Source organism: Sciurus vulgaris, assembly GCF_902686455.1.
Source record: "Sciurus vulgaris genome assembly, chromosome: 2".
In the NCBI taxonomy this organism is placed as follows: domain Eukaryota; kingdom Metazoa; phylum Chordata; class Mammalia; order Rodentia; family Sciuridae; genus Sciurus; species Sciurus vulgaris.
Window position 1 is genome coordinate 132,490,386 of NC_136462.1, and position 14,269 is coordinate 132,504,654.

The 14,269-nt window shown below is 39.8% G+C and overlaps 1 protein-coding gene across 3 annotated transcripts in view; it reads left to right on the top strand.

Annotated features, from left to right (window-relative positions):
• Positions 1-7,422: 7,422 nt before the first annotated feature.
• TRPM1 (transient receptor potential cation channel subfamily M member 1) overlaps positions 7,423-14,269 on the top strand; it is a 66,761-nt gene continuing 59,914 nt past the window's right edge. The window contains exons 1-5 of one of the 3 annotated variants that reach the window (XM_079121883.1): positions 7,468-7,555; positions 7,897-7,968; positions 9,350-9,563; positions 10,633-10,757; positions 11,579-11,750. In XM_079121883.1, the coding sequence (XP_078978009.1) occupies positions 7,553-7,555; positions 7,897-7,968; positions 9,350-9,563; positions 10,633-10,757; positions 11,579-11,750 (586 nt within the window). In that variant the 5' untranslated portion in view covers positions 7,468-7,552. Of the gene's footprint in view, positions 7,556-7,896; positions 7,969-9,349; positions 9,564-10,632; positions 10,758-11,578; positions 11,751-14,269 lie in introns of all 3 variants that reach the window. The other 2 variants (XM_079121884.1, XM_079121885.1) reach the window with 2 other exon arrangements.

Below are 14,269 nucleotides of genomic sequence, written 5' to 3' on the forward strand. Positions count from 1 at the left end.
TCACACAAACACACAACACATATCACACACAAACACCACACGTGCACAACGCACACACAAACACACACCACACACATAAACGCCCACTCACATAAACATCCATCACACATCAGCATACACACATTCATTCACCAAGCATACATTATACATACACACACACAGGCACAAATACATCACACAACACACAGGCCACAAACACACAAAAACCACAAGTGCACTCTGAGCCTGCCTCCCACCCTCCTCTGCCAGGGACTTCTCGGCTCCTGCATCCCGCCTGCTGGTACACACTGCCCTCTCTGGGAAGGCTCTTCCCCCGCTCTCCACCTCCTGACTCCCACAGTCCTGGGAGACAAGAATGACAGAGCCCTTCTGATGCGGAGCCCTTTGCTTCCCTTCTCTGATCTTCCTCCTCCACTTGAGGGTGTTTCTGACACTGAGGATAAGATGACACACACAAAAAAGCCGACAGGGGCCGCTGTAGCATCCAGCATGGGTGCGGCCACTGTGGGGAGTTTTCTACTGTCTCACTCTGCTCTAAGACCTGGCCCCGGCTCTCCTTTCCCTTCAGCTTGGTGTTTCCACCCTTCATTTGCCATTTCCAGATGGTGAACAACATTTGCCCTGTGGTTCATGTCCTCAGAAGTCCCCATAGCACCTTACACAAAAAATATCTTCAACAGATATGGGTCCTTAGGTTCAGCAAATGGGAACCATAAATACATGTTCCAAGTCATATTACTAATGAGGTTTGTGTCCACCTTGATTGGAGGTGACTATTTAGATATATTGCTCTTAATGTCACATTAATTTTATAAAAGTAAAATAATGAACTCTGTTGATAGCTTGCTTGTGGATTTATCAGTCTAATTTCTATTTTTTTTTTTTTTTTCTCTTTCAGGGCCAGAAAGCTTGGATAGAGAAAACCTTTTGCAAAAGAGAGTGTATCTTTGTAATTCCCAGTACCAAAGACCCAAACAGGTAAGTTGGAAGCCATAATTAAGACGTTATCCCAGCATGGGAATGTCAGCTATTCTTATAGTATTTGGGGGAGGGGAGGAGATGAATCAAGTAGAGTGACTAGGATCTAGTCCCCATATGAGTCACTAACAAGGCAGTCATTGAGCTAATAATCTCCTAAGATAAGCTAAGATAAAAAAGATTAGAAAAGAGTGTCTGTCACTTGCTGTAATGTGAACTCTCAAAATCAGATGGGCCCACAGTGTTCCTCTTACCCTTAATGAAATCAAGAACTTGAGAGCTTTGGACAGATGTCCAGGGTATCTTCTGTTTCCTCAATAATTTCATAATTTAGATAAAAAGGAATTTCCATCACAGGAAAATCTGGGTGGTTAAGGTAATTAGATACAATTTTATTAAAGGGTTTAACTTGCATACAAATATCAAACAATTCATTCACCTACATGAAATTGTATCAATTATTAGCTGAATAAAAGGCCTTCTCAAGTTATGCAAGAAATCAAAGATGAATTTAGCTAAAACATCTTATCTCTGAGGGAAAAACTTATGAGGCAGAGTTTAGGGGCTAGGAGAAATGATTTATCCATATATTCACCATGAAATCCACCCACTGCACTGATTCACAAGTATACAAACTCTTAGAGATTACCCAAATCAAATTTACACATGCATCACAGTACCCCCAAACCCCCAAGATCCCCTGCCCCACACACCACCCTGCATCTTCCTCTCTGCTTGAATCCCTGTGATTGTCCTCCAAGATATAAATGCCACTATGGGACAATACCAGTGATCACACAAGTCTTCCCTTCATTGTCCCTCTTTATTTTGTGGCACCCAGGCTCTCCTTGATAGAAAATTTACATACTGGCCTTTATTAGCACCTGCCAGCATGACAACCTGCCACACAGCCAAGTGGCCAGGCCGCAGAAGAGGCAGAAGAGCTTCAGTGCTCACACACAGGTCTCCTCTGTGAGCTCTATGTATTCTCTAGCATGGACTCCTAAAAACTAGAATTATGAGAATATCATGCTAAGTGAAATAAGCCAAACCCAAAAAAACCAAAGACCAAATGTTTTTTCTGACAAGCAGATTCTGATCCATATGGAGAGTGGGAGTAGGAAAGAATGGAGGAAGTATGGATTGGGCAGAGGGGGGGGAGGGAAGTGGAGGGGAGCTGAGTTGTGGGAAGGATAGTGGAATGAGACCCTATATACATGTATGATTACCATGTATGATTCCTACCAGTGTGACTCTGCACACTGGTAGGAATGAGAAGTTGTGCCCCACTTGTGTAAAATGTGTCAAAATGCATTCTACTGCCATGTATAACTAATTAGACCAATTTTCTTTTAAAAAAAAAAAAAAAAAAACTAGTTAAAGGCCCTGTGAGTGGTCTCAAAGGCAAACAGCCAAGGAAAAAATACCTATTCATGGAAATCTACTAAAGTTCAGTAGAAGTCTATGGAATTTAATCAAAGAGAACTTCCCCCAATCCCAGCTTAGCAAGTCGGAGGCTCCCTCCGCACCCACTCTACTGAAGCCTAGAACACAGGACACCCTCTCCCCTCAACTCCCAGTCAGAAACTGTTGGTCCAGGGACTCTGTCCTCAGCTACCTATTGCTGAGGCTAAGTCCTGGGTAACAGGACTGCAGTTGACAAATGAGAGCTCCCTTCCATCCAGACCCTGTATAGGAGCAGCAGTCAGAGAAAATAGGAGTAATTATACTGATTTCAGAAAATATAGACATTAAGGCAAAAAATGTTACTAGGAATAAAAAGGATTTTTTTTCTTTTGGTACCAGTGATTGAAGCCAGGGGCATTTAACCACTGAGCCACATCTCCTGTACTTTTAAAATATTTTATTTAGAGATAGGACCTAGCTAAGTTGCTTTGGGCCTCTCTAAGTTGCTGAGGCTGGCTTTGAACTTGCAATCCTCCTGCCTCAGGCATGTGCCAAGAGGACATGCCAAGGGGTCAACCCACTAAGTCATATGACAATTATAGACATATATGTGCCTAATAACAGTGTACCAAAAGACACAAAGCAAAATTGACAGAAATAAAGGTAGATAAAAGCAATTCAACAATAATGAAGACTGTGAAATCCCTTTTTCAATAACAAAACACTTGGAAGATCAACAAGGGAATACAAGACTTGAGCAACACTATATATAAAGCAGTTAGACTTAACAAACATCTATAGAACATGACACCCCAAAACAAAACCCACATTCTTCTCACGTGCATGTGGGAAGATGCTCTAAGATATTTTCCAAAATATATGTTTATGTTAGCTCATAAAGCAAGTCTCAGTAAACTTAAAAGGATCGAAATAATACAAAATATGTTCTTCAACCACAGTGAAATTGGAAAGAAGAAACCAATAAGAAGGGAAAAAATGGGAAACTCATAAATATGTGCAAATTAAAACCACACGCTCCTAAATAACCAAATGGCTCAAAGGAAAAATAAAAAGTGAAATAATGAAAATGACACAAGATAACAAAACCTAGGGGATGCAGCTAAAACAGTGCTGAGAGAAAATGTGTACCTGTAAATACCTGTATTAAGAAAGGAGAAAGGTTCTAAATAAATAACCTGACTTTTCACCACAAGACACTGGGAACATGAAAGTAAACTTAGGCTTAAGCAAGAAGAAGGAAAAATTCATGCTGAAAGTGGACTTTACTAAAGAGAGATAATAGAATATATATTCTGTTCTACTCTGTTCTGTTCTATTCTATTCTCTGTTCTCCATACTGAAGAACAGAGAATTTTTTATAGAGAAAATCAGTCACATCCAAAGCTGTTCTTGGAAACAATCAACTGAACTTACACACATTTAGCTAGGTTGATGAAGAAGACAAGAAGGAAGACTGAGGTGATTTGAATGAGAAGTGGAAGATTAGACATCACTACAAACTTTATGTAATTAAAAATGTGTATAAGCAACCTTATCATTTGTACACCCACAAATTGGATCATTTAGATGAAATACACAAATTCCTAAAGAGACACAAACTATCAAAACTAACACAAGAAGAAATACACAATCTGAATAAACTTATAATAAGTAGACAGGATTAGTAATTTTTTTTAAAAAAACTACCCTCTGGTAGTTTACTAATAATCAAGAAAGCACAGGTCTAGATGGCTTCTCTGCTGAATTCTAAAAAGCATTGAAGGAAGAATTAATGTCAATTCTTCACAAACTCTTCCAAAAATAAAACTGAATGTACACTTTCCACCTAGTTCTGTGAGACCAATATGATACCAAAAGTGCAAAACATTATTGAAAAAAATTAATGGAGACTTAAGTAGTTGGGGAAACAAAACAAATTCACAGGTTGGAAGATGTATCATTAAAATGGCAATACTCTCTAAATGATATACAGATTTAACTCAATTCATTTTAGAATCTCAACTAATTTCTTTGTAGAAACTGACAATCTGAGTGTAAGGTTCACACATAAATGTAAAGAACCCAGAATAATGAAAACAACTTTAATATATATGACATATATATTATGTGATAAAAAATATAGCCAGGCACAGTGGTGTATGCCTGTAATCTCAGCAACTTGGGAGGCTGAGGCAGGAGGATCTCTAGTTCAAAGCCAACCTCAGCAGATTAGTCAGGTACTTGGCAACTCAGCAAGACCCTGTCTCTAAATGAAATATAAAAAAGGGCTGGGGACATGGCTCAGTGGTTAAGCGCCCCTGGGTTCAATACCTGGTATAAAAAAATAAAAAAGAAGATATATATATATATATATATATATATATATAACTAGAAGATATATATATATATATATAACTATATATATACACACACACACACACACACACATACACACACACATATATAATACATATATATAAAAAGATCTATATATATACATATATACTTTGTTATATATTTCACGTGTGTGCACACACATATGTAAGGTTTTTATATCCAAGACATACAAAGAATTCTTACAATTCACTGATAAATAACCCAAGTTTTTAAATGGCAAAGACTCTGAATAGACATTTCTCTAAGGAAGATATTCAGATAACCAAAAAACATATGAGATGCTTAACATTATTCATGAGGGAAATGCAAATCAAACAACAATACTATTTCACACCTGGTAAGATGCTAGAATCAAAATATCAAATAATAAATAGTGCTGGAGAGGGTGTGAAGAAATCAGAACCCTCATACACTGCTAGTGAATATACACAGTGGTGCAGCCCCTTTTAACCTGTGTGGTGGTTCTTCAAATGGTTAAACATAATGGAACCATATGACCCAGTATTGCCACTCCTTGTAGAAAAAAAAAAAATGTCCCTACAAAAACCTGTATATAAATGTTCATAGCAACATTATTGATAATAGTCAAAATGTTAAAACAACTCAAATATCCCTCAAAGGATGAGTGAATAAAAAGTTTATCCATCTATCTATTGGAATAGTATTCAACCAACAAAGGGGATAAAGTATTGATATGTGCTTCAAAATGGATAAAACTTGAAAGCATAATAAGTCAAAGAAGCCCTCTCTCCACACAGACCTCATCTCATATGATTCCACTTATATGAAATGTGTAGAAATCTGCAGAGATAGATGTAGGGAAATCTACAAAGACAGAAAGTAGATTTGTGATTGATGATGTCAGTGGGAGGGGAGTTCATGTGTAAATGGAGATAGAAGGCAGATGTTCAAGTGGAAGGGTGATTTTCAAAATGTACAGTTTCTGAGGTGCTGAAAATGCTCTGAAATTGCCTGTGGTGATGACCACACAGATCCATCAATACTAAAAACCATTAAATTGTACCTTTAAATGGGCAAATTGTGTGATATATGAATTATACATCAATAAAGCTTTATTTTGCTGGGCATAGTGATGCACGTCTGTAATCCTAGCAATTTGGGAGGTTGATGCAGGAGTATTGCAAGTTCAAGGTTAACCTGGGCAACTGAATGAGGTCCTGTGTCAAAAAATAAAAAGGGATAGGGATGTGTCTGAGTGGTAGAGTGGCCCTGGGTTTAATTCCCAGTACTCCCTGACATGCACACAAATAAAGTTTAGAAGGAAGGAAGGGGTTGGAAATGGGGAGAAGAAGGAAAAGAGGGAAGGTAAGAGGGAGGGAGGAAAGGAGGAAGGTGAGGGAAAGGAGGAAAGAGACAGGGAGGGAGGGAGAAAGGGAGGAACAGAAAGAAAGAAAACCTGGAGTGGTGGCTCATGCCACTAATGAATTGCCCAGAAGGACAGGAAGAAAATGCCAAGGCTGCCAAGGAGTAGAGTGCACATGCACACACTCACACATATAACCCAATAAAGACATCCTCTCTAGTCCCAAGCCAACTCCTCCCCAGATCTTCCATTTCCCTGGCTCTCCCACCCACTTGCTGGTGTGCATGACTGCCCACAGGATGCTCCTCAACCCACAAGACCTCCCTTCCCTTCTTTCCCATGTCACTTACCCCCTGGGTCCCATCTCCAGCAAGACATCAATCCAGGCTACTGCTTGGAATTCTGCTGTTTTTCCAAGCAAACATTTCAAGTTTTGGTGGACCTAGTCCACATTAATATGTTGCAGCCAAAAGTGACTGAGTGACAAAGAAAACCCTAAGCTAGGGTGCTAGGAAAGGAAGCTGGCACAAGAACAAGGATCCTGCTCCAAGAAGGCTGGAAGAAAGAACACCATGAGAGCACACAAGGCTGACTGAGCTATGGAGAGATGCTATAGAATGAGATCCCTGAAGCCAGGGTAGGTTATGACCCAATGGTCAGCTGCTCAGAGCAGGAAAAGACATACTGGTATACTAGTAAACTTATTGAGATACTTCGAATATTACTGGGTAGAGAAATGTTTTATTAAGTTCTGGAAGGTTAATCCTATGTTCAGATGGCATGACTGCATTATGTCGCAGAATATTCAGTAATGTTCAGAATGTTTAGCTCATATGAATGTCACTAAGACATCAAAAGATTTAAAATATGTCCAGTAAGGAAGGGCAGCCATCCAATATGTTTAAAATAGACTAGTGTGTGAATAGATAAGCATGGTTTATCTATTCAGATAAGCACCTCTGATTGGGCCCAACCCACCTATGCAGGTTCATTTACCTTTGTTAATAGAAGGGAAAGGAGAAAAATGTTTTTGAAAGACTGCTTTACCCAGTGTGGTGGTGCAATTCTATAATCTCAGTGACTTGGAAAGATAACAAGTTGGAGGCCAGCCCTGGTCCACTTAGCAAGTCCTTGTCTCAAAATAAAAAATAAAAAGGAGTTCAGCCATAGAGTGACCCCGAGTACAATCACCAGTAATGGGGCAGGGACAGAAATAACAACAAGTAAAAGACCTTTCTTTGCCTTTTTTTCAGGTGTTGCTGTGGTCAACTCATCAATCAGCATATTCCCCCTCTGCCAGGTGTAACACCCAGCAAAGATGGAGAGGAAAACAAACAGGTGGAAACTCAGCCAGAAAAATGGACTGTCAGCAAACACACCCAAAGCTACCCAACAGATTCCTATGGGATTCTTGAATTTCAGGGTGGCGGATATTTTAATAAAGCCATGGTAAGAGGGGCATTTGGACATGATGCCATGGGAACCACAGCTTTCATCAGAGACCTGTTTCCCAGCCCCCAGCTACAGATCCCTTCATGGGTTGTGACTCAGTTCCTCCTAGATATTTTGCTGCAAAGCCCAGGAATATATCTGTGCCTATGGATTTTTTTACCATGAGACTTAGAAACTGGACATTATTGTAAAGAACATGCAATATCGCAGAAATCCATACCAAACCTCTGAACTCAAAAAACATGCTCTGGGTCATCCCTGAAACCACATTCCATTGCTCCATCTTCAGTGATGAGAAATTTCTCTCTCTCTTTTTTAATTACTGTGAACCCCCTTAGATGTGTTTGGAGTTCCTGGAAATATTTTCCTCTGAAGTTCATACACAGTTTTTCTGGACCTGCACTCAGTTGGTATGAGAAGGATCAAAGTCTCTTGAATTTGCACATACATAGGATGCCCTCTAACTTTCTGATAAGCCCTGCAAAGAGGGAAGGCTTCAGCACTGTAGTCCCATTCAGCTAATTCTGTGCACCTTCCGCCACCACCACCATACCATTCTCCATACTGGCAATTGAACCTGTGGATGCTCTGCCACTGAGCTACATTCCCACCAAACCCTGCCCCCACCGCCGCTCTTTTTTGGAGAGTCTCACTAAATAGCCAAGGCTGGTCTGGAGTTTGAGATCATCCTGGTCTGGAGTTTAAGATCGTCCCCAAATTAGCTGAGATTACAGGCATGTGTCACCTTGCAGCTAATGTGGAATAATACTCCCATGTGCCCAGTCAAATCATTTTTGAAATTTCATTTTCTTTCACTAGTCTGAAATCATCACTCAAATAAAATTCAGATGTATTTCAAATACCACAGTCCATGGTCTTCTGGATTGGGGGCACTCTACTTATTAGCAAGACATGAAGAAGCAGCTCATAAGGACTAAGGTCTCTGATCATTAACTTCTTCACCTTGAGGAGAAGTTCAGGTTCAAATGTGGGACCAAGCTCTCCTTTCCCACTCCCTCAACCATATCCTTGTCCAACTTCTTGGATCATTGTTCTAGCTAAGCTAGCTTTAGAATTGATTCTTCAAGGTTACTATTGCCAGATAAAGTACAGGACACTCAGTTTAAATTTCAGACAAGCAACAGATTATTGCTATTAATATTGTTTTGTATTGGGGATTAAACTCAGGGGCACTCAAACACTGAACCACATCTCCAGCCCTATTTTGTACTTTTATTTATAGACATGGTCTCACTGAGTTGCTTAGCACCTCACCATTGATGAGGCTGGTTAATTTATAAACAACAGAAATTTATTGCTCACAGTTCTAGAGGCTAAGAAGCCCAGGATCAAGGCACCAGCAGGTTTAGTGTCTAGTAAATTCTCACCCTCTGCTTCATAGATACTCACAAGGCAGAAGGGGTGAACAAATTCCCTTGAACCTATTGGCACTATTATTTAGCCTTTAGGAGGTGACTTAATCATCTCCTGTAAGTTCATCTCTTAATACTTGCATTGGGGATGAGGTTTCAATATATGCATGTTGAAGGAAGACATACATTTGGACCACCATATTGGGTATCCTGTATTTTTATTTGTTAAACTTGACAACACCTCCCAAACACCTTTAGTCCCTTGGCTACAGACTCACACAGAGGACCCTGAGACTCTGAGAGAGAGACAAGGCAGACAACTCTTACTTGGACATGAGCAATAATCCTGCACCTGCACCCCTCTGACACAAGAAGCAAAACTAAGAACAGGTGCTGAGCATCACACACTCTTTTACAGTATATCCGAGTATCCTATGACACCAAGCCAGATTCCCTGCTCCATCTCATGGTGAAAGATTGGCAGCTGGAACTCCCCAAGCTCTTAATATCCGTGCATGGTGGTCTCCAGAACTTTGAGATGCAGCCCAAGCTGAAGCAGGTGTTTGGGAAAGGTCTGATCAAGGCCGCCATGACCACAGGGGCCTGGATCTTCACAGGGGGCGTCAGCACTGGTAAGAGCAGGCCCTTCCCTCACTGTAAATGTACACACCCAGAACTCACTGTGGTCCCCAAAGAGCTTCCTAATAATAATGGTCAGGAAACAAAATATGTTGCATCCTGATGCTAAGTATGACAAAAGTGAAGTCTTTATTCAATAGGTTTTAAAAATTTTTTGGTATGATGCATTTTATTTAAACAGCAAATGTAATAATTGTCTTAGTTAACTTTTCATCACTATAATGAATACCTGAAATAATCAACTGAAAAAGAGAAGAGGTTTATTTTGGTTCACAGTTTTAGACATTTTAGTCCAAAATTAGTTGGCCCCATTGTTTTGGTCCCGTGGTAGCAATCACCACGGGAATACATGGTGGAACAAAACATCATGACCAGAAACAAAAAAAGGAGAAGAGACTAGAGTCCTACAATTCCCCTTAAGGGCACATCCTTAATGGCCTCAAGACTATACACTGGGCCCCACCTCTTAAAGTTCCCACCACTTTCCATTAGTGCCCAGCCATAGGCCAAGCCTTCAACACATGAGTCTTTGGGGATGTTCAAGACCCAAATCATGCAATAATAACAGTAACAATAGTAAATATCTCTGGATCATCTACTATGCACATTTCCTTGAACTGAGCCCCGGACAAGCATCATCCTCAATTAGCCTGTTAAAAAATCCTTCCCCCAGTTCATAGTACAGTAAACTGAGCCATAGAAAGGTTAAGAAGCATGCCAGGTGGTCTGGTTCTCACTTTTTGCTGTAAACAGCCAAAGACTGCCAGAAAGACCCCAGTGACATCCATCTTTAGGTTTTAGAAACATGTAAAGTAAGTCCCGGACCAATTGCTTTGGTTTGTTTGTTTTCCCTTTTCTAGGAGTGAAAGCAGGACTACTAGTTAGTATGAACTCAGATGTTCAGTTTATTCCCTTCATGATAAAGAGAACTATGTCTCATTCATCCCTGTTCCATAGGGAACATAGGGGCTCATTGAAGCTGATCCCTGAAGTTCAAAACTGGTGGTATGTGATGTGATGGGAAGTAGAAGTGACTAAAATGTGACTCATGGCTGCTCACAGGTGTCATCAGTCATGTGGGGGATGCCTTGAAAGACCACTCCTCCAAGTCCAGAGGCCGGGTCTGTGCTATAGGAATTGCTCCGTGGGGCATGGTGGAGAATAAGGAAGACCTGGTTGGAAAGGATGTAAGTGTTTACTCTGAAGACATTGACAATTTTAAAAAACTGAAGTCTGTATTTTTTATAATTATAGATTCATGTGCAGTTGTAAGAAATAAAAAAGAAAGCTCCCATATCCTCTTTACCCATTCCTCCAGGTGTAGCATCTTGCAAAGCAATAGTACAATATCACAGTCAGAGCACTGAGATACAGTCAAGGTACAGAACATTTCCATCAACACAAATATCCCTTCTGTTGCCCTTTAATGTCTACAACTAATTCTCTTTCACCACTACTTCCTCCTTAACTCCTGGCAACCACTAGTGTGCCACACATCTCTGTAATTTTATCATTTCAAGAATATTACATAAATGGGATCATACGGTATAAAAACTTGGGAAAGATTTTTTTTTTCACTTTGTATAACATTCCTTCCGATTGTCATGTGTATTAATAATTCCTTCCTTGTTATTTTTGAGTGGTATTCTATGGTATGGACTTATCACAGGTGGTTTAGTCATTTATCTGTTGAAGGACATCTGGTTCGTTGCAGTTAGTCTATTATGAATGAAACTTCCAAATACATTTGTGTATAGAATTTTGTGTTAATATGAATTTTCATTTTTCTGTAATAAATAGGTATACAACTGTTGGATTGACATTATCTAAAAATAATTCTTTTTTGGTGTCTAAATACAGCAATTGTGAAAAACCCTTTAATAGGTAGGGTAGAGAAGTGAGAATGGACTTAAGTGGAGTCATTACAAACACGTGTTTTCCACTTGCTTCCCCATTAGTTTTGATATTTAAGTTCTCCAGCTCTGATTTATGTTGTGCATTTTGTCAGGTAACAAGAGTGTACCAGACCATGTCCAACCCTCTGAGTAAGCTCTCTGTGCTCAACAACTCTCACACTCACTTCATTCTGGCTGACAATGGCACCTTGGGCAAGTATGGTGCTGAGGTGAAGCTGCGGAGGCAGCTGGAAAAGCACATCTCTCTGCAGAAGATCAACACAAGTAAGTTCTAGCCAGGACCACAGTACTACCACTGGACTGACATCACCACCATGAAAACCAGGCTGAGAAGGAAATTGCCCAAGGGTATTGAAAGCTTTACCTTGATTCTTGCTAGATCAATAGAAAATGACTTACTTAGACCTTATGCCTTAGCCACCTGCCAACATGAGTTCACTGAGCTCCCTGTGATGCCCCAAGTTCACAAGTTGGTGCAAGAGAAAATGTGCAGTGGTTGTCATGGTGATGGCATCATTCATCATGTTCCCCTGTGGTTCTTTTTCCCTGTAATTACTGTTTTTATTTTTTAAACATTTTAACAGGAAAAGACAATTCTCACTCAAAGATTTAGTATGATTTCCTCTATCAACTAATAAGTGTTAAGTGTTATTAAATATCTCTATAGCTCTGGGTCTCTCATCCAGACTAAGATGACCAGAAAGGAAACCTGTGGCGAGGGTAGCAGGAGCCATCTGCTTCATCATCCTTGCTGGTTCAGGTGCACATCTCTGAGGGGCAACAGCCACTGCTGGGAGAAATCTGAACCCAAACTAGAGAGAAAATAAATGAATTCAGTCAGATGAAATAATAAGAACTGGTTAGAATTAAAATAATTGGTATACTCTTTTTGTACACACCCTCTTCCAACAATTCTTACTTTGTTTGACAACAATTGCTAAAGGATCTTAAAGAATATTTTTTTTAACCATAACTGGTGAGGTTTTTGTACAAGACAACCTAGGCCTGGAAATTATCATTATAGAGCATAATTTAAAGGATTGTGACACTGCTCAAGTGTGAGAATGGGGATGGCCTACTACAAAAAATTTGTGGATTTCCAAGCCCAGATCTTGATGGATAAATTGGTTGACTTGATTTTTGTTCTTAACATTTTAAATTTTTCTGGACCCGTGAGTGTTCACATTGCCCAACTTCACTTGGCCACGTGACTTGTGGGCTTCCCTTTGTCATCCTTTGCCTAGGGCTCTGAGTGGGGCAAGGACAACAAAGGGGTGCTCAGTTGTCACCTCCCACAGCATGGAGCTTCAGGGAGTCCAGCCTGAGCCAAGAAGAACCAGTTCTATTCTGTTTCTAGAAAAGAGTGAAAATTGACCACCATATTTCTGAAACTCTAAAACCCCAATCCTAGCTTGGGTTGGAAATCTCAAGGGCAGAGTTCATGCCATCTCAATCCATTTTCCAGTATCTTTTGTTTAGGACTTGGTGCCAAACAGGTCTTTAATCCTTATTTGCTGAAGTAAACCTAACTGTAATTATTCCTGTACAAGAGAGAAAAATAGCTCAAACTATTTAAGCATCCCTGACATAGAAATGTACTGCAAAAGCAAACCACAAACTCTGACTTCACCCACTTGAAATTCTCAAATATTCTCATAACCTGCACTAACAGATTTTATTTGAAGCTCTTGAGAACTGTGGCATCCAAGACACTTTTCTTGCTGTTTGCTAACGTTAATCAATTAATTCCCATCACTAACAGACACCTGGCGAAACGTGCTCAGAGTACAACCAGCCCTCCAAATCTCTGGGCTCTGCCTCCAAGTATTGAAGCAACTACAGATGGAAAATACTCAGGAGAAAAAAACTGCATCTTTACTGCACATCTGCAGCCTTCTTTTCTTGTCATTATTCCCCTAACCAATTCAGTATAATAATTATTTACACAGTATTTGCATTGCATTAGGTATTATAAGTCACCTAGAGATGATTTAAAGTGTGTGGGAGAATCGTGTAGTTTTATAACACATATTATAACATGTTATATAAAGGACTTGAGAAGACTCAGAATTTGGTATTCACAGGGAGCAGGTCCCAGAACCGATTCCAAGTGGATACTGAGGGACAACTGTATAATCAGTCTTGTCCAGTTCTTTGTAACATTATGGAGAAGGTATATGTGTCACTCCCACTGTCCACTCACTCCAGAATTCCAGCTTCCTAAAATCCCCTGTCACCTCCTGCTTCCTAGAGCCCACCCTGCTAGTTATAAAAGTTATTAGCATGCAACTATTGTGCTCTTAGAGAGTCCTATTATCAGATTTTTTTTTAAATAAAAGGGAGAGGGAAAACTCAGGGAATAATTCTTTAACTTATAGGCTAATAGCAATAGTGTGTTTACCTCTAAGATCATTTATGGGTTGAGTAATCCTAATCTGAAATTCTCAGGATCAGAAGTGTTTCAGATCAGAGTTTTCGGATTTTGGAATATTTGCATAGACTTTACTAGATGAGCGTATGTCATCCAAAATTCCCAAATCTGAAATCTGAAACATTCTCCATTTTGGCTTTTGTATTTTCAGATTAGGGTTCCTCAGCTTGTACTGCCTTATTCTAGGCACTGAAGGCAGAAACAATAACAGCAACATACCATATTTGCATGCCACTTAAAGTTTGCAATATACTTTGATAGCCAAAGATCTTCTTACCTTTTAGGTCTGTTGCTCCTTCAAAAGAGGGGGGCTTTATAATTATTCACCTTTTGCAAATAGTCATACAAATCT